The 19,185-nt window shown below is 42.2% G+C and overlaps 4 protein-coding genes across 7 annotated transcripts; 3 read left to right on the forward strand and 1 right to left on the reverse strand.

Annotated features, from left to right (window-relative positions):
- The first annotated feature begins 664 nt into the window (after positions 1–664).
- LOC130692600 (tRNA N(3)-methylcytidine methyltransferase METTL6-like) lies at positions 665–2,800 on the forward strand. 2 transcript variants are annotated; one of them, XR_009001468.2, is made up of 7 exons: positions 857–1,333; positions 1,507–1,734; positions 1,791–1,948; positions 2,111–2,153; positions 2,313–2,349; positions 2,521–2,559; positions 2,735–2,800. XR_009001468.2 is itself a non-coding variant. In XM_057515747.1 (6 exons), the coding sequence occupies exons 2-4, from the start codon at positions 921–923 to the stop codon at positions 1,945–1,947; spliced, it is 798 nt and encodes a 265-aa protein (XP_057371730.1). In that variant the 5' UTR covers positions 665–771; positions 875–920; the 3' UTR covers position 1,948; positions 2,111–2,153; positions 2,313–2,800. The 2 variants fall into 2 exon arrangements, 1 of the variants encoding a protein (XP_057371730.1); XM_057515747.1 differs by adding an exon at positions 665–771 and having other exon boundaries at positions 875–1,333; positions 2,313–2,800.
- Positions 2,797–7,325, reverse strand: LOC130692578 (roquin-1-like). 2 transcript variants are annotated; one of them, XM_057515714.2, is made up of 4 exons: positions 7,172–7,325; positions 6,155–6,589; positions 5,409–6,096; positions 2,797–5,349 (listed from the first exon to the last, which is right to left on the reverse strand). In XM_057515714.2, exons 2-4 carry the CDS (start codon positions 6,269–6,271, stop codon positions 3,530–3,532), a joined length of 2,625 nt encoding a protein of 874 aa, XP_057371697.1. In that variant the 5' UTR covers positions 6,272–6,589; positions 7,172–7,325; the 3' UTR covers positions 2,797–3,529. The 2 variants fall into 2 exon arrangements, with proteins under 2 accessions (XP_057371697.1, XP_057371698.1); XM_057515715.2 differs by lacking the exon at positions 7,172–7,325 and adding an exon at positions 6,932–7,135.
- An 857-nt stretch (positions 7,326–8,182) lies between these two features.
- On the forward strand, positions 8,183–13,723 carry LOC130692606 (uncharacterized). Of its 2 annotated transcripts, none has more exons than XM_059497535.1 (8): positions 8,183–9,006; positions 11,148–11,268; positions 11,357–11,547; positions 11,788–11,936; positions 12,019–12,316; positions 12,524–12,937; positions 13,191–13,477; positions 13,558–13,723. In XM_059497535.1, the coding sequence occupies exons 1-8, from the start codon at positions 8,861–8,863 to the stop codon at positions 13,650–13,652; spliced, it is 1,701 nt and encodes a 566-aa protein (XP_059353518.1). In that variant the 5' UTR covers positions 8,183–8,860; the 3' UTR covers positions 13,653–13,723. The 2 variants fall into 2 exon arrangements, with proteins under 2 accessions (XP_059353518.1, XP_057371737.1); XM_057515754.2 differs by having other exon boundaries at positions 8,188–9,006; positions 12,013–12,316.
- Positions 13,724–15,580: 1,857 nt separating this feature from the next.
- Positions 15,581–19,078, forward strand: LOC130692594 (adenosine receptor A2b-like). The gene is made up of 3 exons (XM_057515741.2): positions 15,581–16,924; positions 17,270–17,383; positions 18,207–19,078. The coding sequence occupies exons 1-3, from the start codon at positions 16,229–16,231 to the stop codon at positions 18,537–18,539; spliced, it is 1,143 nt and encodes a 380-aa protein (XP_057371724.1). The 5' UTR covers positions 15,581–16,228; the 3' UTR covers positions 18,540–19,078.
- Positions 19,079–19,185: the final 107 nt, after the last annotated feature.

Below are 19,185 nucleotides of genomic sequence, written 5' to 3' on the forward strand. Positions count from 1 at the left end.
GGCTGGACGACTATGATTGGTCGAACTACAAAAGTAACACTGTCACTGATTGGCTGTTTTTCATCAGTAGTTGTCCTTTTTCCTTTTGAGGAAAAACGTAGCGCGAACCTTTGTTTCAACACCGTGGGTGGAAGAACCTTCACCAGCGTTAAAATTTTGTAGCGGAAGTGCTTGGCTATGACTGACGGCGATATACGCTGGACGACAAGTGATTTTCATGAAAAAGCTTGAAAAAGCCAAAATAATTTTCAGGATTTTGAAAATTTTGCCCTAAAACTGATTCTGTTCATTATGATTCAAAGCCAGTAAAATTCAATTAATCAATTCAAATAGATTCAGAGTTGGGCGAAAAGCACGGACTTTGGGGGATCAATACTTCGATTTGCCAAGCACAGTTTTTGGAACCATGACAAATTGTTCTGAATAAAGTAATTAATTTAATGGCAATGCAGCTAACTAATTGTTCTGTTCTTTGCCTCTTCTGTCTTGCACATAAACACTATATGCTGTGATATATGCTATGTTTTTTTCCTAATTATGATTAAATACGGAGTTTTAAATTATAATTGTCGAAATGGAAATACAATTTCCGAGAAATAAAAACAAAAATCGAAGGCCTGGCAACAGTGCACTAGTTCCCCTGGGTGCGCTAAGGTATCAGCGTCCTTTTCAATAGAAGGCTGAAAAGGATAAAAGGCCCGGCTAAACGTGCTGATAATTCAATTTGAAATTTCTATTTGAATAGAGAAGTTCACGAAATGGCACAAGCTGGTAAGTTAATATCTCATTTAAATATCTCTAGCTTGTGTTTTAAACATTTTTGATATTGTGTGCACGATGATGGATTAGATTTTTATGGATATGTTTAACTTAGATGTGCAGTTCTGCAAAATGAGGAATGTTTCACGTGTGCATCCGTCATGGAGAACATTGCCTCAAGTTCCCAGCGTGTTTTGTCAGAAGATGAAGAAAATAAGCTGAAGAAACAGGACCAGACTTTAGTTTCTGAATTTAAGAGTATGAAATTGGAAGCTGAAGCCAAGAGAAATTGGGATCTGTTCTACAAGCGGAATGATACAAGATTTTTCCGAGACAGACATTGGACGACTCGGGAGTTCGAACAATTGCTTGGAACTGGTGGCGAGGGAAAGAAAATTTTATTGGAAGTAGGTTGTGGAGTTGGGAATTTCCTATTTCCATTATTGGAGGAAAATGAAGACCTTTTCGTCTACGGATGCGATTTTTCACCGCGAGCTGTGGATTTTGTCAGGCGTGACTCGAGGTTCAACGCAGAACGGATGAATGTCTTCGTTAGTGATATAACCAAAGACAGGTAATGCATTTGTTTTTTCTATTTTGGTCTCCTTTAGCTATTATGATGATAAAATCCTATCTTAATGACTATGCAGAAAATTGGCATTTAGTCTTTCGCCCCTATCTGATAAATTATGGATAATGATTTTCTTTGTTAGTTTGCCTCCATACTAAATATCTTCTGCTTTCTAGTTTAAGGGATTTTGTTCCTGAGATGGTTGATGTAGTCAGCCTCATCTTTGTCTTATCAGCCATACATCCAGACAAATTCCTCCAGGCACTTTGCTCAGTTGCTTCAGTCCTTCATCCTGGTGGTGCCCTAATATTTCGAGACTATGGCCTTTATGATATGGCTCAGCTTCGATTTGGGAGAGGGAATAAAATAAGTGATAACTTCTACGTCAGGCAGGATGGTACCAGGTAATTTATCTCTTGATTCATGTCTTACATAGACTATATGTATTTACTTTTTTCAGATCATACTTTTTCTCTGTGGAGTATTTAAAGCAGTTGGTGACTGAGGCTGGATTTGAGGTTTTCACATGTCATTATGTAAATAGGAGAACCATCAACAAGAAGGAAGGGGTTGATGAGCCCAGGGTCTTCGTTCAGGGGAAGTTCATTAAAAAATGAGGTGGGTGGGTATTTTTGCTACAACTATTTCTTTTTCTGATGATCCAAAATAATTTTCCCTGACATTCTGTGGAGGAAGCATGTATTAGCTCTAACTGAACAATACTGTTCAGTTTATACAACAGTGTTTCTTGCATTCTCTAAATTCTTGTTGTTTTTGTAGGTCTCACCGCGGCAGTGTTTCATTCGATTTTTTGAATTTTGAGGTAAACATACGCCTGAATTTTTATGAATTAAAAGCAAAATGATTATAATCTGCATAGGTCATCTGAATATTAGGAAGATATTTGCGTTCTGATTTCATTCTTGCTAGGGCTTGACTTATAAAGCTGCTTCACTATCTCTAACGATGTCTTTCTTGTTAGGTTCGGCGACTTTGGAGTGGGGGTTCATCTTCTAAGAGTAAATATTTGCCTGTCTTTCTTGCGTTACGCAGTGTTGTTGAATGATGATTATTATAATCATCTGAAAACAAAGGAAGAATATAAATAATTTGCCGATCTGAGGCACAGAAAAACTTCCATTGTTTTGGTATATTTTGGATGTTGATGTAACCTCATCGTCTTATTGCAGGCGGTGTCGCAGGGGAGTTTCGTATTGTTATAATGCAAGGTAAAACGCTTTTCACTCAGATCTTTTTTAAACTGTAAATGATGGAATCCATATTTGCTACTCTTGACTGTTTGAATGACGACAGACTAGACCACCAATCACCTTCTGATGTTGCAGTGTTTTAGTTTTTATTGTCGTTGTATTCTTTGACTGACTGTTGACTTATCTTCTACAGGTTTGGCGGAATTGTATACTGAATGCTGAAAAACTTTACTTTGGTCAATAAAAGTGTTAAAATGACGATTGATTTGTGTATTTTCATTTTCCGAAAATCTTATTATCAAGCACGTCTTGTTACACACGCAAAAGACGAAAAACCACAGATGCATTTGAAGAAAGATTAAAGGTTGCAATGAACGCCCACCACGATGTCTTCAATCGAGCGAAGGGGAATCGACATACTGGAATCTTAAGGCTACAATTTTCCATACTCGTTTTTTTACTAGTAGAAATTTGACACGAATTGTAAACTTCGAATGAAAAATAGTATAGAGCCATAGGAAGCAAAATACAATAGCCAAGGTGGAAAACTTAATTTTATGCAGTAACGAATATGTGAATCGGTTAGGTCAGACAATTGTGAGGAGAGCGACGTCCGAGTGGTTCTCGCGAAAAAAGGAGAAAAAAGAAGTGTCTATATAACTCTGCCACAGTCCGCCAATGCCGTCGTAACGATTCGCATTAATATAATGCAGAGAAATATTGACCGTAACACATATGAAGAGACAGAACTCGGTAAGGATTGTTGTATACTTTTCCAAGACGTAGTTACTCGGACGCGGGGGGAGGGGGTGAGAGAGGGAAAAACAACATACAATTGACGTTCGGTGACAGAAGAGTGTACGAATTGTCAAAATGATCCAACACGGATCAAGTCTGTGAAATTTGGGAGAAGAAGAAACAAGCAAAACGCAGCACTTCGTTGAAAAACAACCACTTAAATGTCTTTGTTTGTGAACTGCACAAAACGTCATTCTTGTTCCTCCAATTCATGCTGCAGACGAAGTTCGAGCTCCCTCATACCGTTTGCTATTCCCGTATCCTCATCGTCACCGGTGGTAATTGCCAAAGGGTCACTGAAACCGTTAAAGAATTTAACATCCCAGTCGAGTGTTGCTTTGCCGTGGACTGGCGTCGTCACGTTGCGACGTTTCCTTTGCGTCAATCTCAACTGGCGTTCCTTCTCGCGGATGTTCTCTTCGATCAAGTGAAGCTCCCGTGATAATCGTTGGCGGCCTTCTGTCATGCATCCGATCGAAGCTTCGCGTGTCGCCATCTTGAGTTCGTCAATCTGTTGCTTGATTAATTCCAGTTCGTATTTCATCCGCTCAGATTCCGCAAGGAAATCGGGCACGGGTTCCACCGCGGGTGGCACCGAGTCGCCTTTAGACTCCTGGCCATCACCGTCTTCTTCGTCTTGTCCCTCATTCCAATCATCCAAGTCACGACCGGTGGAAATCAGTGGGGTTCGCTTCATGGGTGTTGACGTGAGCGAATGGCCAAAGGAGGACGCCGCCTGGATCGGGTTGGACGGTCGTGGGATGATCCTTGAAAGACGCGATATTGGGCCGTATTTGCTACAAATGGGTGCGCCAAATGGGATGAAATCATCATCAAACAATCCTTCTGCCCTATTATAACCAGTGGCGCCTTGAGCCGAGGCTGCTGCTGCTGCTGCTGCAGGTCGTCCATTCCAAATGGAACTATTCTGACTGTTGGTAGTGCCAATCTTTTCCAGTTGGTCTAAAATTTCTTGCTTACGACTCTGCAAGACGACCAAACTTTGGCTGGCCAGCGATGGAATCAAGCGAGCTGTTTCGATGGGTCGACTGGGATAGTCGGCCATAGGGGCCTGCATTCCGTATTCAGGTTGCGGCGGAAGAGAAGGCGCTCCGTAGAGATGCGGTCCAGCGCCATAAGTCGGAGGGGGCGGAGTTGGATAGGCACTGGCTCCGTACTGTCCGCGTGAACGGTAAGGAGCGTGAGTGGCAGTGTAAGGCGGGCCGCTGTAATTGGGACGTCGGCTCAACATGGCTGTGCCGTCCGCTGGAGCTGGGTTATAATAAAAACTGGTTGGGTCCGTCTCGGTAATCATGGCGATTCCGGCTGCGTCGACGCCAACTACCAGATTCTCCTGAGAACCGAGACTTCCTTCGCCTGTTCCATTCCTGAGTTTGCCAGAATTCTTCCGGTGTCGTGACCTGTACCTGTCCAGCTCCTCCTCCGAGTGGGCAAATGTACAGTTGGCTCCGCGAGGGCAGCCGCCGCGAAGTAAATCGCGACACAAGCTCGTCTTGTACTTGATGCCATGTGATCCGTGGGCAGCTTGCTCCGATTGTCGACCATTGGATCTACTTCCTCCTCCGTGTGACGAAACAAAATCAATGAGACCTCGGACGGCCATTCGAGCCGCTTCTAAGGCTCCATCGCATTCTGACCAGCTAGGGAGAGCGGCATCCGGACTGGGGTCGAGGGCAGCAAGTAGTTCCAGACTAGGTCGCAAATTGGACAGATTGTGCGGATCGCCCGTTCGTTGCAGAGCGATGACAAGCTCTTGCACCGATTGACCGAACGATTGTGGTGTTTGTAGTTTGTCGATGATACTCTGCATGTGCGATTTGTGGGCCGAATCGCCGTACAACAACGACGACCACTGGTCGGGGGCGATCCTCAGACCGGCCTCGGTAGCTATTTGCACAATCTGGGCGTCGTGTTCGCGTCGTAGGGCGTCATAAGTCCTAAATTCATCTTTCAGTTGCATCAATGAAGAATCGCCTTCTCTTTTGGATACTGAAAATAAATAAAAGAATTCTTTAAACATTGAACCAAGGTTTCATTTGAAGGTTTACCTTTGAAACATGAGGCACGATAGAGAAGCTGGACGACGTGGCCAATGCTCGTCTTGGAAGCTTGTGGAAAATGGGGTTCCAGTCGCTGAACAACAAACATGACGAGAACTTTACGTGATAAGGCCGATCCGTCTTCCAAGGCGAGCAGAACAAGTCGCAGCACCTCCTCTTGCATAGCCGGACCGAGAAACTGACAACCGCGAGCCCGGACAGCTGCCCAAAGGTTGGCAGAGAGTTGTTGCGGATTCTGGTGTTGAAGTATGAGCTCGGTGACAGTTCGTTCACCTAAAGAGCGAGCTGCCCGGACGGCCCTGGCCCGTCCTTCCGATTCGGCGAGTTGGCAAGTGACCAAAGTCACCAATTTGCGTTGCATGGGACGCGAGAGGAGAGGCACGCCTCCGCTAATTTTCAGGAAGAGAGCAAGCTCCTCGACGCAGCGTCGACTGGAACGGTACAACTGCCATTGTTCCTTGTCCAGGGAAGATAACAAAGTCGTCGTTGACTGTAATTCTTCTTCCATAGGCTGATCTTCTTCGTGATTATCTTCATGGTGATCGCTGTTGTGGTGGACACTAGAAGGCGAGATCAGTTGTAACAGGGCTGTATTGACGGGCAAGTCTTCAGCTTCGATACTGACACTGCTTTGGTCAAATGGACATTGTCGACGATGCAGCTTTGCAAGGCATGTCTAGAACAGTGTTCAGGTTAAATATATAATTGCATAAACACATAACTAACAAAAATACCTTGCAGAGAGTGTGCCCGCATGCGAGGCTGATGGGTTGACGCTGGATGCGGTCAAATTCGTGTCGGCAGATGGGACAAGAAAGGAATTCAGTCCACTGAGGAGCTTGAATGGGCATTCTTTAATGTTTGGCCGCGCTGTCTTTGGTTTTTCTTTTTTTTTTTTTGTAACACGATTGAAAAGTTGATGACGGTTCTATTGTCACTTGTGTTGTCTCAATATGGAAAGGACACTTTAAAAAAAAAAACGGGAACAGGAATCAAAGTCAGAGGGATGAAACTTAAGAAGAAAAAGGGGAAAAAATGGTATAGGGAAAAAAAGAAAAAAAAGGTAAAAATGTTGATATTTGCAGCAGCTCCTGTGCTGGGGCGGAGAGGGTTTAAGCAGCAGCTGGGCCTCCCGCCCGGTCCCAACTCACATGCTTCCCATAATGCCCCTAGAAAAAAGAAGAACGAGATTAGTTAAGCTGGCCAAACAACGAGCAACTAAGTGAAGAATTGTGAAAACGGGAATAGTAAGAAATTCACGAAATAAACTTATGTCCAAAAAAAAAACAGTTAGTGAAGTCAGAGACTCCTAATAACCAGATCGGACCGGTTTTTACAAAAAGAACCGAAGAGGGGGTTCAGGGTCTATCCCGTGCAAAAGAAGCCTCGGGAGTCCCTCAATTACACAACGACACCGTCACATTTCATCAAAAAGCGACAATAAACATTTTTTCTAATTAAACTAATAAACCAAGGTATTTTAAGGGATTAGAACTGGAAAATAAGAATACGTGTTTTACGGATTCCAAGGGAGGAGATGGTTTAAAAAAAAGAAACCGTCGACAAAATGTCTTTGTTGCCTTGGGCCCGAGCCACATACACAGACACACGACGCAGCAGAGTGGCACTTTTCTTTTACAAATTTCACAACGAAAATAAGATTTTTACACCACAAATTTCATCTCAAAATAGAGAGGAAAAGTTAGGCGATCGAACAAGATGCTCGAAGAGTTGAAGAAATGAAGATTTACCAGTGAAAAGGTCAAAAAAGTCCCGGGTCGTGGTTAAATGCCTCTCCTTCCATCGCGAGACTCGCCATACTTTCCCATCCCCCTGGCTCTGTTCGCCGTTTCCCCATCCCAGAACTCTTGGCCTTAGCAACGCCCTTCACCGCTAGCGTCGTCTGCTTTTCTTACATCACGGCATTCCGCTTGGTGAAAACCAAATTATTAGATTTTCTTTAATGTTTTGCCAATATATTGGTTATTTGATGACGTACCCAATGACTGCAATTTTTTAACTGCAAATTTTAATCAATATTGTTTCTTAAAGTGTAGTACGTTAATAAGGTTGTATTGATCCAGGTCTTTGAAAAAATGGCGTCTATTTTCTGCTTTTTTCCGGAAATTCTCCATTAAAAAAAGCTCAGTGTCTAAGCAGTGATTCTGAATCCAGAAAATCCATTAATTCGGATCAGATTTTTATCTGGCTTTTATTTTTATTGATGTTTTTGTTAATGACGCTGCAAGGACCCTCATTTCTGATACAACAAAATGTGTTACGCACTTACCTTTTTTGGTTTTCAAAAGGTCGGGTTGCTATGCCCCCATTGTCCTATCAAGGGCAATCAACTGATTAACATCGTTTATTCTTATCGTGTGCTATACACGCGGGAGGGTCGGCTTACGTCATGAGAAAAACAGATAAATACGCCACGTTGTTTCGCAATAATTCAGCAATTTTTCACGATGTTTCGATGCGCCTTTTTTTTTATTTGTTGCAAAATCCCAAGGATTTTGGCGCTTTTCTATTTCTCTTTCATTCTTCCGCCATCATCAAGTTGTTAAGGCCGAATGGCGTCAGTGCCTTGTCTTTCCCGATGCCTTTTGAGGCGCAATACCTTGTAGGTTGCACGTGTACTTGAAAAAATAAATTAAAAGATAGATGAAAACAAAAAAGACTGCGCCTTCGAAAACCGCAAGCGCTTCTGGCATAAATGTTATGAGAGAGCTAAGAGCTTTTATAAACGACCGTTAGATGGCTACGAATGATAGCATTGTTGTCTCGCAGAAAGAACAGAGAAACAGTTAGGATAAGCTGGGGAGTTGTGAAGGTAGACAGAAAGGCTGAAAGTTTTGCCAGCAAACAGTCGTGTTTAACGAAACGAGCAGTGACGAAGCTTTGGTCTTTCGATCGGTCGTAGCAAAAGTAGAAAAAGGAAAGAAAAGAACTGGCGATTACGTGTCGTGTGTGTGATGTTGTTGATCCCAGTATTCTGTATTTAACATTGCACGCCATAGTGACCGATCGTTGGCGTCTTTTTTCCCCCTTCATTTCACAACCCTAAAAACGTTGTTAGTTCCTTTTTGGTTAGTTGGCTGTGTATTTGCAGCTGTCGTATTTTCCCACCTTCAAGACGAAGCCAAAATTCTCTCAACATCCTACGTCTTTTCAGTGGCTGAGAAAGAAAAACTGACTAAATTTATTTTATCCTGCTAAAAAGAAGAAAAACAAAATGGAAACAAGCCTTTGGGGTTTTGGTTTCAACACTGTTTGTCGTCTGCTGTCGCCTACGGATGCTGTAGCTGCGAGATGCCATCAAACTAGTTGATTACAGTATTATCAAACATCAGTTAGCAACACACAGTGTTTCTCTCACTTTTTTGGGACAGTTTAACGAGAAATCCCCTCCCTCTAAAGAAAAACTTTAATATCATATCATGGCGTTCATGTTGAAGAAGAAACGCTACAAATTTCAAGTGGAATTGTTTCTAGAAGAGCTAAACGCCGTCACTTTTCCAAGTGCCGTTCTCTTCGCCAAGTTGCGGCTGCTGGACGGCGGCAATTTCTGCGAAATCTCCTCCAGGTACTTTGACAAAATTCATTATTTTAAAAAACAAATGCTATAAACGGAAACGGGAAACGCCAGATTTCCTTTCAATCATTCGACCTCTCTGTGGTGAAAGAATTGAATTCCCTTCGCCACCCAGACATCATTGGCCTAAGACTCGTGAAATTCAACCATTCGTCACTGCGTACAGCCATCTTTTTTTTTCTTCCAATCATTTCAATTTTTGGCACGCATCTGGCGTGCTGTGCATGTTTGAAAATAGCCAAATGTCCCTTCCCCTGGCCGCATATCGCGTTATTGGATAGCGATATCCGAGAGAACCCGTGAAAGCGTTAAGCCCAGGTTTGTCGATGTGGAAATCAATGACGTTAACAAGTTTAACTCGCGAACTATCAGCCATATCCCATATGTCTGGTAAAATTCTTCCTTTTTTTTTTGTCTGGTTCTCGTCAAAAATGTCGGAATGCTTCATCATCTGTCGGCATAACCTTTTTTTCTTTCCTGCCCGTCTCGGTGGGAATGGCTTGGCCTTGTTTTGATTATCTAGTACATAATTTAGTGAAATACGTAATGGCTTTTTTTGCCCGTATTCGGAAAACGAGCAAGTTTTTGAAAACAAAATTGTACTTAAAGGAGAAGGTTCAAACGGCCATGACCAGGAGAAATCAGTATATTCCTTGTACCCAAAACGTGAAAAAGTCTTAACTTATACATTAACAGCAAGGACGTTCAGACAAGAAGGGGACAAGAAAAAAAAAACTTTCACGTGATATTGCATAGTTTTCTGATGAATTGAATAGCTGCGGTTTTTTCTCAGTCACGTTCAGCCAAAAAAAAAATTCTTTTGTTTCGGATGGGGGAGTAAAAGGAAGGTTATTTTTATAATCCAAATATTAAGTATGTTTTCCTCCTACATTATTTTATTCAGCCTCATTTCCATGATTTCTTCCGGTTCCCAAATATTTTAGCATTTGTTGTTGTTCTTTTTTTTCCTGGTCTCTTTCAGCAACAATAACTGGATGCGTGGAGAGAAAGTCCGAGAAAGAGAGATTGAAAATAGTTGACAAAAAAGAAAACCGGTGTGATTCTTGTTGATCCGATTTTCTTTCTCCATTCGTGTCCTACCACTTTTTTTTTTCTCTTTGTACAAAGTGTCAAATGAGAGAGTATCTTTTGGACATACTAAGCAAACAAAACCGTACCGGATTGACAGCACATAGAACCGGTTACGAACCGGAAAGAAAACGTGATCTGGATTCATTCACTCTTATCTCTTATTAATGCAATTACCAGCGCGACATATCTCGGAGAAAATGTTTGAATTTTTTTTCTTTGCTCTTTGGATGCGAGAGAGTGGAACAGAATCAAATCATCTCAGATCAAGGACGTAACTGATAAACCAAACAGAAATGGGCTTTCTTTTACGACAGCTCCTCGTCGTCCGTTTTTTATTTATTTGATTCGCCTAACTGACCGAATTCCTTTTGATGCTTTGAGAAACAAAAAAAAAAGTCTTCATGCTCATCGTAGCGTGACTTTTCCTTTCAGTCAAGGATAAACAACAAAAAAGCCTAATGATCTATTTTTACTTTTTTGCCTGGATTTTCCCATTTCTCCATGGCTCCGTCGTCTCTTGTTTGTTGTTGCAAAGAAGAGGGCCAGAGGCATTGAATGCGATGATGAAAAACAAGGTCGGGCATTGCAACATGGAATGGGCGGCGGGAGCGGCCAAGTGTGTAATTGAACGCAAAATCCCTGTACGTGAGTGGGCGCTTCGTACTGACGTCGGCGTCGATACTTTTCTTTTTCGTCACTTTTCCTTTCTTTCTTGTGGGCTGTTTAATTAAAGAAACGGGTGACGTCATGTTGGCGGCTGTTTGAAAAGACTCGCTAACGATTGCTTGCAGGAGAATGAACAGAAATAAATCCCGAACGACATCGGAAGGCTAAAGTGTCTTCATCAGTGTCTGAATTGAACTGATAAAATTGAAACGATGAAGAAGAAACTGGGCGAGGGTTGGGCTGTTGTTATGGAACATCGATCCAAGACTTTTGTTTATAATGAAATGGCATACAGAACGTTTTTGATGATGTTAACAAAAGGTTCGTGGAAAAACACTGTTTTTATTTACTCTTTCTTTCCCCTTTCATTTTAGAGAGGAAGTCCAGCAGCACACTGTACGATGGGGAGCCAAATTCCCGTTTGTTTGCAAAATGTCGGCAAATGCATCAACCGGCGTCCTGGAACCGTGCCTTCTACGGATATCCGTCCGCAAAGTAAATATTAGAGCAAACACTTGCGCTAATTACACACTTTCCTTTGAAATGCCCACGATTTTTTATTATTGTTTCTTTCGTTTAACAGGAAGTTAAAGGAGGTCGCTCTTACCAGAAATTGGGGTTTGCCGACTTGAATTTGGCTGAATTTGCCGGATCCGGTTCGACATTAAGGCGATGTCTCCTAGAAGGCTACAATACGCGGCATCGCCAGGATAATTCTATCCTCAAAGTCACCATCTTAATGACGCTCTTGTCCGGCGATCCCTGTTTTAAAGTGTTAGTACTTTTACTTATTATTAGCTGCAACCAATAAGCTATTATTAGGTGCGCAGATGTCCCTAAATGTTCTTTTCTCATAATAACAAAACTAACAGATATTTTTTCCTCCCCCGTTTTACTAAAAAAAGAAGCGTCATCAAAAAGCCGTTGTTTTCTTTTTAATCGAACCATCTGTTTGTTACGTCTACACAGGTGTTAAGTGTTTAATTTCGTTTTGGTTGGGCTGTTTTTGTGCAGGCCAACACCGCGACAGGTGTCCATTCCAGTGGATTCGCCAGTCAATGGATCGACCATGGTGCCATCTGGCGACTTTGTTTCGGATGGATTCGGACTAGTCGGTCCTTTAACTGGACCCTCTTCTAATAAATCCAGATTAGCTTCTTCAAGTATGAAATGAATTACGTTTTATTTGTGAGGTCGTTGTGGTTTTAACAAACAAACATTTGTTTCTCTCATTCTCAGGTATAGGTGGCGGTGCAGAGACTCCAGAACCGGACGAGATCTCTGGTGGTGGTAGTAGCACACATGATGTATATTCCGATGTCATGGGCGGCCTGATGGGCATGCAGCTTGCCCAGCATCGAGATGAGGTGACCGTCGGCTCGACGTTACCGACATCCGCAGTGTTGGCCGAACTGCTTCCGGGTCACTCTAGGAATTCTTCCGGCACCAGTCATTCAGGAGGCTCCGCCTCTGGTTACGGCTCGCTGGCCAGTCAATCCCAACACAGCCGGCAATCCAGTTCAGGCGAGCTGGGCCATTTTAGGTCCGTCTTTCTCTTTTAAATATTTGGATTTTGTTTTTGTTTTTACCCTCTCGTTTTCGCCTTTTGTTTTGTTCTATCCGCCTTTGTGTTGTGTTGAACAAAAAAGAATCCTGGGGGAAAGTTTTTTCTTATTTGGTTTTGTTTTTCGTTCTTTTTTTCGGATTCTTTTTTGCTTCCATTTGTCGATCCTTGTTGTGACGGATGTAGATTTCCTTCGTGGCCTGTCTGGTCTCCGCGCCTCTCTGCGCTTCGTCTATCAAAGCGCGGTGGCCCTGGCCATCAGCCTCTCCCCATTATTGCACCGCCCGTCTCGCTGGTGTCAGCCGAAGAGTTGGCTTGTAACATATCTTCCGGCATTGGCGGCGGTGACGGTGGTGGACCGGAAACAATAACGATCCGTTGCCAATCTTGCAGTCATACAAGCCCAGTACCCAGACCTCATACTAATTGGCGGCCCATCAGTCCGTTGGCTATTAACCGGCCACAGCCGCTCGGTTTAACGGCTTTAAAACTTCCTTCACCCGACGTTCCGCTCCGTTCACTCGTACCGCCAGCCACTGTTGCCGCCGTCGCTGCCATCGTTATTCCATTCTCGCATGAAAGTAGTCTGGGACATTCCAGGTATACTTGACGCCACCCCCCTCCCACCCCCCACTACCCTCATTTGTTTTTGTTTTTGTTTTTTTCCTCTAATTTGTTTATCCGGGTCGTTCAATGGCCTCTGAGCTAGAATGGGTAGGGCGCGTCACCACGAAATTTGATGATGTCACACATCGCGGGCTAATTTCGAATTGATGTTTTGTTGTTGTTTTCGTTTAGACGGTGTGTTGAAATAAGAAATTCTTCATTTTTATTTTTGATCATTTGGAAATAGGAATCCGAGCAACGGTTCGGGATTCAGCGATACGGGCTCGATGGAACGTCCGAAAATAGTTAGCAATTCCATTGGCGTCGCTGGAGCACCATCTGTCGGCTCGACGTCTTCTTCTTCGGCGAGTGCAAGTAACACGAACACGTCAACCTCTTCCGCTTCCAGCACAGGCACCGCAGACAAGCGCAAAAAATTGGAAGAGCAAAGCAAAGAATCGAGGATCGATGCCAAGCAGGTGATTGATGACCTCATCAAATCTGCTAATCTGGAACACGATGTTCACGCTGAAGGTACGTGGCCGTTTCATAATCAGAAATAGTAGGGTTTTTTTTTATTTTTTTATGCTGAAACATTTTTTGTTTTTTCCTAGTGTCCGGATTGCAATTAAAAGATATCACCAAAAACGCACAATCGAACCAGTGGGATCATGGTGGTAAAGGCAAAGTTTATGGCGGGATATGGTGATGTGTTTGAACAGCGCAAAGTAAATGAAATCATTGCGTGAGCATTAGGAAAAACAAACTGGTCATATCCACGTACACAAAAAAAAAATGGGGAACGGTTGTTTTAAAAAAAAGAAAAGAAAGCCATCGAATTCTTTTTAAACTTCCCGATGTTGAATGCCTTGTTAGTTCCAAACAAAAAAAGAAAGGTGATTTTGAGGATTTTTTTGTTTTCTAATTAATTTCTTATCGCTCTCGTCGTTTGTCGTTTCGTGACGCTGTATTAATTAATCCTAATTGGAGGAAAAAAAAAATATGAATAATAATTCAATTGGCGGATGGCAATGTCCGAAAAAAAGAAACTAATTATTTCTCCTAAGTGTTCCGTCTCGCCTCTCGTTATCGCCGATATTTTTGCAAAAAAGGGAAATCAAATATTTGTTTTTCTTCATTTTATTTTTGCGCAATCCGTTACGTGTCATTTATTTGCCGGCCAACGCCCTTTTTCAATGTCGTCGATCACGGGCGCCTCATTGCTTCGATATGTTTTGAAAAATAACAGCGCAAAAGAAAACTAAAATCGGCCACGGTCGTCCATAAGTCGCCATTTGGAATCATTTCTCTTATCTTTCCGGTCGTTTCGCTCCGCATGCGTGCACAACAATCCGAAGGACAGGCAACAACAAAGTCCCTATATCTCCCCACTTGTTTTTCCAATTTTCTTTCCTGTTGTTTGTCATCAATTGTTATATATTTAATTATATATATGCTGTGTACTGTACGTCTCGCCTATAAAAGCCCAAATAAAAAAATAAAGAAAAAGTGTTGACCTCATTTTCTTTCTTTTTTTTTAAATAGTACTATTATTTTATTTCGGTTCAATAGACGTGGACAAGTCGTTCAATCAAGGCGGGTTAGAAAAGCGGCAAAGAGAAACACTTGAAGTGCGTCTGTGTGTGAAGAGGGATGCGAAGATTGAATTGACACACGTTTGCTGGCCATCAATCAAGTCGGGTACAACTATACCCCTGTATTGAAAAAGGAAAACAATTTAAGTTAAATAACATTTTCTATTGACTTGTTACCACGTATAGACGCTGGTGTTGATTACTTACTTTTATTTGTTCGTTGATGGTGGTGTAACTGGTCTTTATTTATACCGTTCCAACTGTTACGTACTGTATGAATCGATTGGATCACCATAGCGATAAAAGGTTTTGAGTTGGCGGTCAGATAAAGGGTGGCAAACACGATCCCTTCGGCTATAGATTTCGTGTTCGCACGAATGCCATCCTCTCTTACTGGTTCTTATCGATATCGCCTACTATTTCGACCGTTTGTTGCAAATAGAGCGAGACTGGTTTCAATCACCGGCCATTCCTTTTTTTTTTATGCCCTCTTGTTCAATCCGTCTGGTTCGATAGTCTCTTTCGATCATGATCGTTTTTTTTTTTTTTGCTTCTGTTTTTACAACTTTCTAAACTTTTATTCGCTTACAGCATTGCATCGATAAGTCACGTTAACTGCTGATGAAATCTTGTTGTCGGATTTGTCTCGCTTTATTTTGTTTTGTGTTGTTCTTCCTTGTTCCGATTTCACCTTGAACATTTCCAGATTCTCCATGCATTTGAAACTAGGCGGAAAAGCTTCGCATTTCAAACGCGGGTCTCCATATTGGGTGAGGCTCCCGATCTGTCTCTCTCTCTCCGAACCGTCTGTATCTGTTTAGTATTTTACCAACATTTCCATAATGCCAACAGCCAAGTTCAAGGAGGACGTGTATCGTCGAGGACTGCGCGCAAATTTTGCAACAATATTAAAAAAAACAAAAAGAAAAAACAAGAAATCCAATTCCAAAATCAAATTAAATCTTGTTGCACTTCTTGGCTCGTCGCTCACGTTACGCCGCCTACTTGTTTGATACATCGGGTGCATGCCTGATGTTTTTGTTGCATTTACAGGACAGGTCAGTTCGATAGGGATAAGAAAAATTATATATAAGGCTACTGTATACATTAAATCCGCCCTAGAGATATCCGGACATGGATCAGGTCGTGCCTTTCGGCTCAGCAGCCTTGACATCCGTACTTTGATTTTCATTCCTAAACGAAAAAGACACACAAAGCAAAAGGAGATGAAGCGGATATAAGCCTACAGTATGTGTGTAGGGTCTCTCTTGGGCTGGGACACTGTGCGGAAGGAGGCGTGACGACCTGCTGGCCATGTCACAGCAGGAGCAAGCGCAACAGCGGCTCTTTTTCTCTATTGGAAATCAGGCATACAGCTTCGTGGCATGGAGCGATAGAAAAAGAACTATTGCAAATGTCTTTTCGAGGTAAAACATAGAAGAACGCTCGGAAATGGACGAAGGCCATGAAGAGACATTGAAAGAAGGATTGAGAGAACAGTCGACTCATACCCTGCCTCCTCACTACACCGCTTCCCCTCCTTTTTTTTTTTTTTTTTTTTTTTTTAGTTTCGAATGGTTCGTCTTGTGGTGTCGTTTGAAATTATTGTAGTGATGGACGTGAAAAAACAAAACAAGAAGAGTGGTGCGCGAATAATGTGAAATGACAACAGGTTTGTGTGTTAGTTGAAATGTCGACTCGGAACACTAGCGTGAATAGTAGCAGCGAATCCGCCTGTCAACTGATGAACGAACATTTCGATATCACAACGGGTGTCATCGTTTCGTGCAACTTACTCATCTCGTTGTTTGCCACTTTTGGCAATCTCCTCGTCATTGTGGCTGTGGTTCGTTATTCCATCCTACGGACGCCTACCAATCATTTCGTGGCCGCTCTCGCGCTGGCCGATCTCTTGGTCGGACTCGTCATTCCGTTCTACGTTTCATTCTATTTCGATCTACCCGATTACGCTTGCAACCCGACCATTTGCCAAATTAAGAACTTTGTAGCCATGTGGACGACGTTGTGCTCTTTCATGTTACTCATCGGCGTCGCGCTCGATCGCTATGTGTCCATTATTCATCCGTTGGCGTATCCAAGGCTCGTCAGTCGACGGATCTCACGATCCATTGTCGCTTTTGTTTGTCTTTATGTCACTGGCTTTGTGAGTTTACCCTACCTTTGGACTGGAGCCCTTAAGGATTTAACAGTCATGACCGAGTGTGATTTGGTCTACATCTCGGCCGCCAGCTACGCCATTTTGTTCTGCGCCCATTTGGCTCTCTCCCTCACCGTCACCACTTTACTTTACGCTCACATTTTCAGGGAGGCTTGGCGCCAGAATCGTCACCATCTGCATCGCGAGGCCAAAACCGCTCTCATGATGGTATGCACATTTTTCAATATCTAATTAGTTATTTCCCCGTTTTTTTTATTTTTTTAAACCGTATCACTTTTAAACTTGTATACCATTAGTTTCTGATTGTTATTTCAAGATCTTTAAAACAGGAAGAATTATAGTTCCGAAAGTAGATATACAAGGCAACAGTTTATGTCGTTAATGACCTTTCACGATTTGCATAAGAATCTTCCAGGTAGTTGATTATTGTGCGCATCACGTGCACTGACTTTTATTACATTTTTTCACGAAGCATAAGAAAAAAACTAATAACGCAACATTCGTTTATTTTTTTCTATGTCATCCGAATTTCTACCCACGACAAAAACACAGGTGTTAATCTTCGGAGTGAACATCGTGAGCACTTTACCTTATCTGATCGTGGTCGGCATCCGATACAGACACAACGAACAAATCGACCAAACGGCACTCAGCCGCGCTAAAAAGGTATTGTAGCAAGTTGAATGTTGACGCAAACAAGGGTGAAACTAAAAGGCCGCACGCACGGCTGACGATCAAGAATTAACGAAATTTTACAAGGGGGGAAAGTTTATCCAAACTCGTTTTATTTTTTTAAAGGACAAAATAGCAACTTTCGATCTGCAATAAAACGATAATAAATAACTATAGAGAGCTACCTCTGGCTTTGATGTTAAGCACTCTTCGCTTGAAGTCTGTTCGATCCACCGAAAGATTCGAAAAGTTTTCTCTTGTACTAGCTCCTTGTATAGCCTTGGTGAACTCGTTTACCAAATCCTCCAAACAAAGTAAGATAATCCAACTTTATCAGACCATGTCGGAAATATAAAAACAAAAACATGATCGATACAGCTACGTGCATCCCGCAAACGTTCTTGATATGAATGGTTTCCGTGTATTTAGAACCCGAAGGGAGGACGTTGATGCAAACCGCTTTAACGAAAGGAACTTGTTTTTGCGGTATGACTCGAAAACAGTTTTTCAATTATTAAAAACAGCCATTTCAGCTGTTCGTTAGTCCTTCCTTTTCTGAAATTTTTGTTTTGGATAGAATCTAATTTCTGCGCAAGATCACGAAGCGAAATCGTGATAACAACAAGCGGTTCAATCTGGACGTGCACGAGTCACTTCATCAACACTTGCGATAAAATAAATGATAAACATTTTTTAAAAGACGAATTTCATGCGAGTTATTGCTCAACCAAGCAGCAAAGTTCACGTCAATAAAAAAACAGAAATGGCGTAAACAAATTCTAAGAAAAAAAATTGTTTTTCTCAACGCCCTTTGCAGGTTGTCATGATCTTGTATTTTGGAAAATCAGCCATCAATCCTCTCATTTACGGCTGGAAAAACCGTGAATTTCGCTTGGCTTTCGCGCGTTTATTACGTTACGTTCCTTGTTCCAAGTGGGCGATGGAACGCTCCTTGAGTTCAATGGAAGTCGCCGCAGGAATGGGATCCAGGGCTGGATCTATCCAGCAATCCGAGCGGCGGCGATCGAGTAAAATCTATCAACTAGAACTGCCACCTATCGAGTGGACGATGAACGCAAACGAACTACCCGGTGAATATCTCCAGCAAGCACCATTCGCAGCAGACGAACATCACGTCACGCACTTGTAAAATTCCAATTCAATCGATGACGATGGCTGTGTTTCAAAATTTTTTCGCTCAGTTCTCGGATACGCCAAGGATTGTTCAAGTCAATTCCCTCGACCCTCGGTTTTTATGTTTATAGACTGCTTGTCCTTACGCTGGTAAAATGTTTAATATGATATCCGATAGACTGTTATTCTAAATAGCAATTGGAATGTGTTCATGTAATGTTTATAACCAGGTTTTATGTTATTTGTATTTCCTCGTTACCCGTCTGTAACGCAAGCTAATACTCGTTTCATTGTCAAATCAAACACGTTTCGCAAATAGCACCTAACTGGCCGAAATTCCATTTTCTGCCGATTGACGTAATCGCCAAAAAACATGAATCATCTTGTGTGGCACAAATTTTTAAAAATCCTTATTCCACCTTCCATTCCATTTATGTACCTATTCTCGTGGCCCTGTAACAGAAGTGTTCAATCTTATATCTGTTTTTCAAAACAGTCGAGTTCGATGTACGCAAGTCTGTTCGTACGAATCTTTATTTCATAAACAGACGACAAGTGCAAAGCTTCGATTGTGTACAAACAAAATCATTCTGAGAAAAAAGTATTATAAATGTTCGACAAGAGAGCTATCGATGATTGCAACGTAAGGTAAAATTTTTGGT

The sequence above is a fragment of the Daphnia carinata genome, chromosome 1 (genome assembly GCF_022539665.2).
Source record: "Daphnia carinata strain CSIRO-1 chromosome 1, CSIRO_AGI_Dcar_HiC_V3, whole genome shotgun sequence".
NCBI lineage: Eukaryota > Metazoa > Arthropoda > Branchiopoda > Diplostraca > Daphniidae > Daphnia > Daphnia carinata.

Coding starts and splice junctions, on each gene's coding strand:
- LOC130692600 (XM_057515747.1), top strand. CDS start 921: ATGGAGAACATTGCCTCAAGTTCCCAGCGTGTTTTGTCAGAAGATGAA. Junction 1,334..1,506: donor AGTGATATAACCAAAGACAG/GTAATGCATTTG, acceptor TCTGCTTTCTAG/TTTAAGGGATTTTGTTCCTG. Junction 1,735..1,790: donor GTCAGGCAGGATGGTACCAG/GTAATTTATCTC, acceptor TACTTTTTTCAG/ATCATACTTTTTCTCTGTGG.
- LOC130692606 (XM_057515754.2), top strand. CDS start 8,861: ATGGCGTTCATGTTGAAGAAGAAACGCTACAAATTTCAAGTGGAATTG. Junction 11,269..11,356: donor TACGGATATCCGTCCGCAAA/GTAAATATTAGA, acceptor TTCGTTTAACAG/GAAGTTAAAGGAGGTCGCTC. Junction 12,938..13,190: donor AGTAGTCTGGGACATTCCAG/GTATACTTGACG, acceptor ATTTGGAAATAG/GAATCCGAGCAACGGTTCGG.
- LOC130692594 (XM_057515741.2), top strand. CDS start 16,229: ATGTCGACTCGGAACACTAGCGTGAATAGTAGCAGCGAATCCGCCTGT. Junction 16,925..17,269: donor CCAAAACCGCTCTCATGATG/GTATGCACATTT, acceptor ACAAAAACACAG/GTGTTAATCTTCGGAGTGAA. Junction 17,384..18,206: donor CACTCAGCCGCGCTAAAAAG/GTATTGTAGCAA, acceptor CGCCCTTTGCAG/GTTGTCATGATCTTGTATTT.
- LOC130692578 (XM_057515714.2), bottom strand. CDS start 6,271: ATGCCCATTCAAGCTCCTCAGTGGACTGAATTCCTTTCTTGTCCCATC. Junction 6,097..6,154: donor GCGGGCACACTCTCTGCAAG/GTATTTTTGTTA, acceptor ACACTGTTCTAG/ACATGCCTTGCAAAGCTGCA. Junction 5,350..5,408: donor TCGTGCCTCATGTTTCAAAG/GTAAACCTTCAA, acceptor ATTTATTTTCAG/TATCCAAAAGAGAAGGCGAT.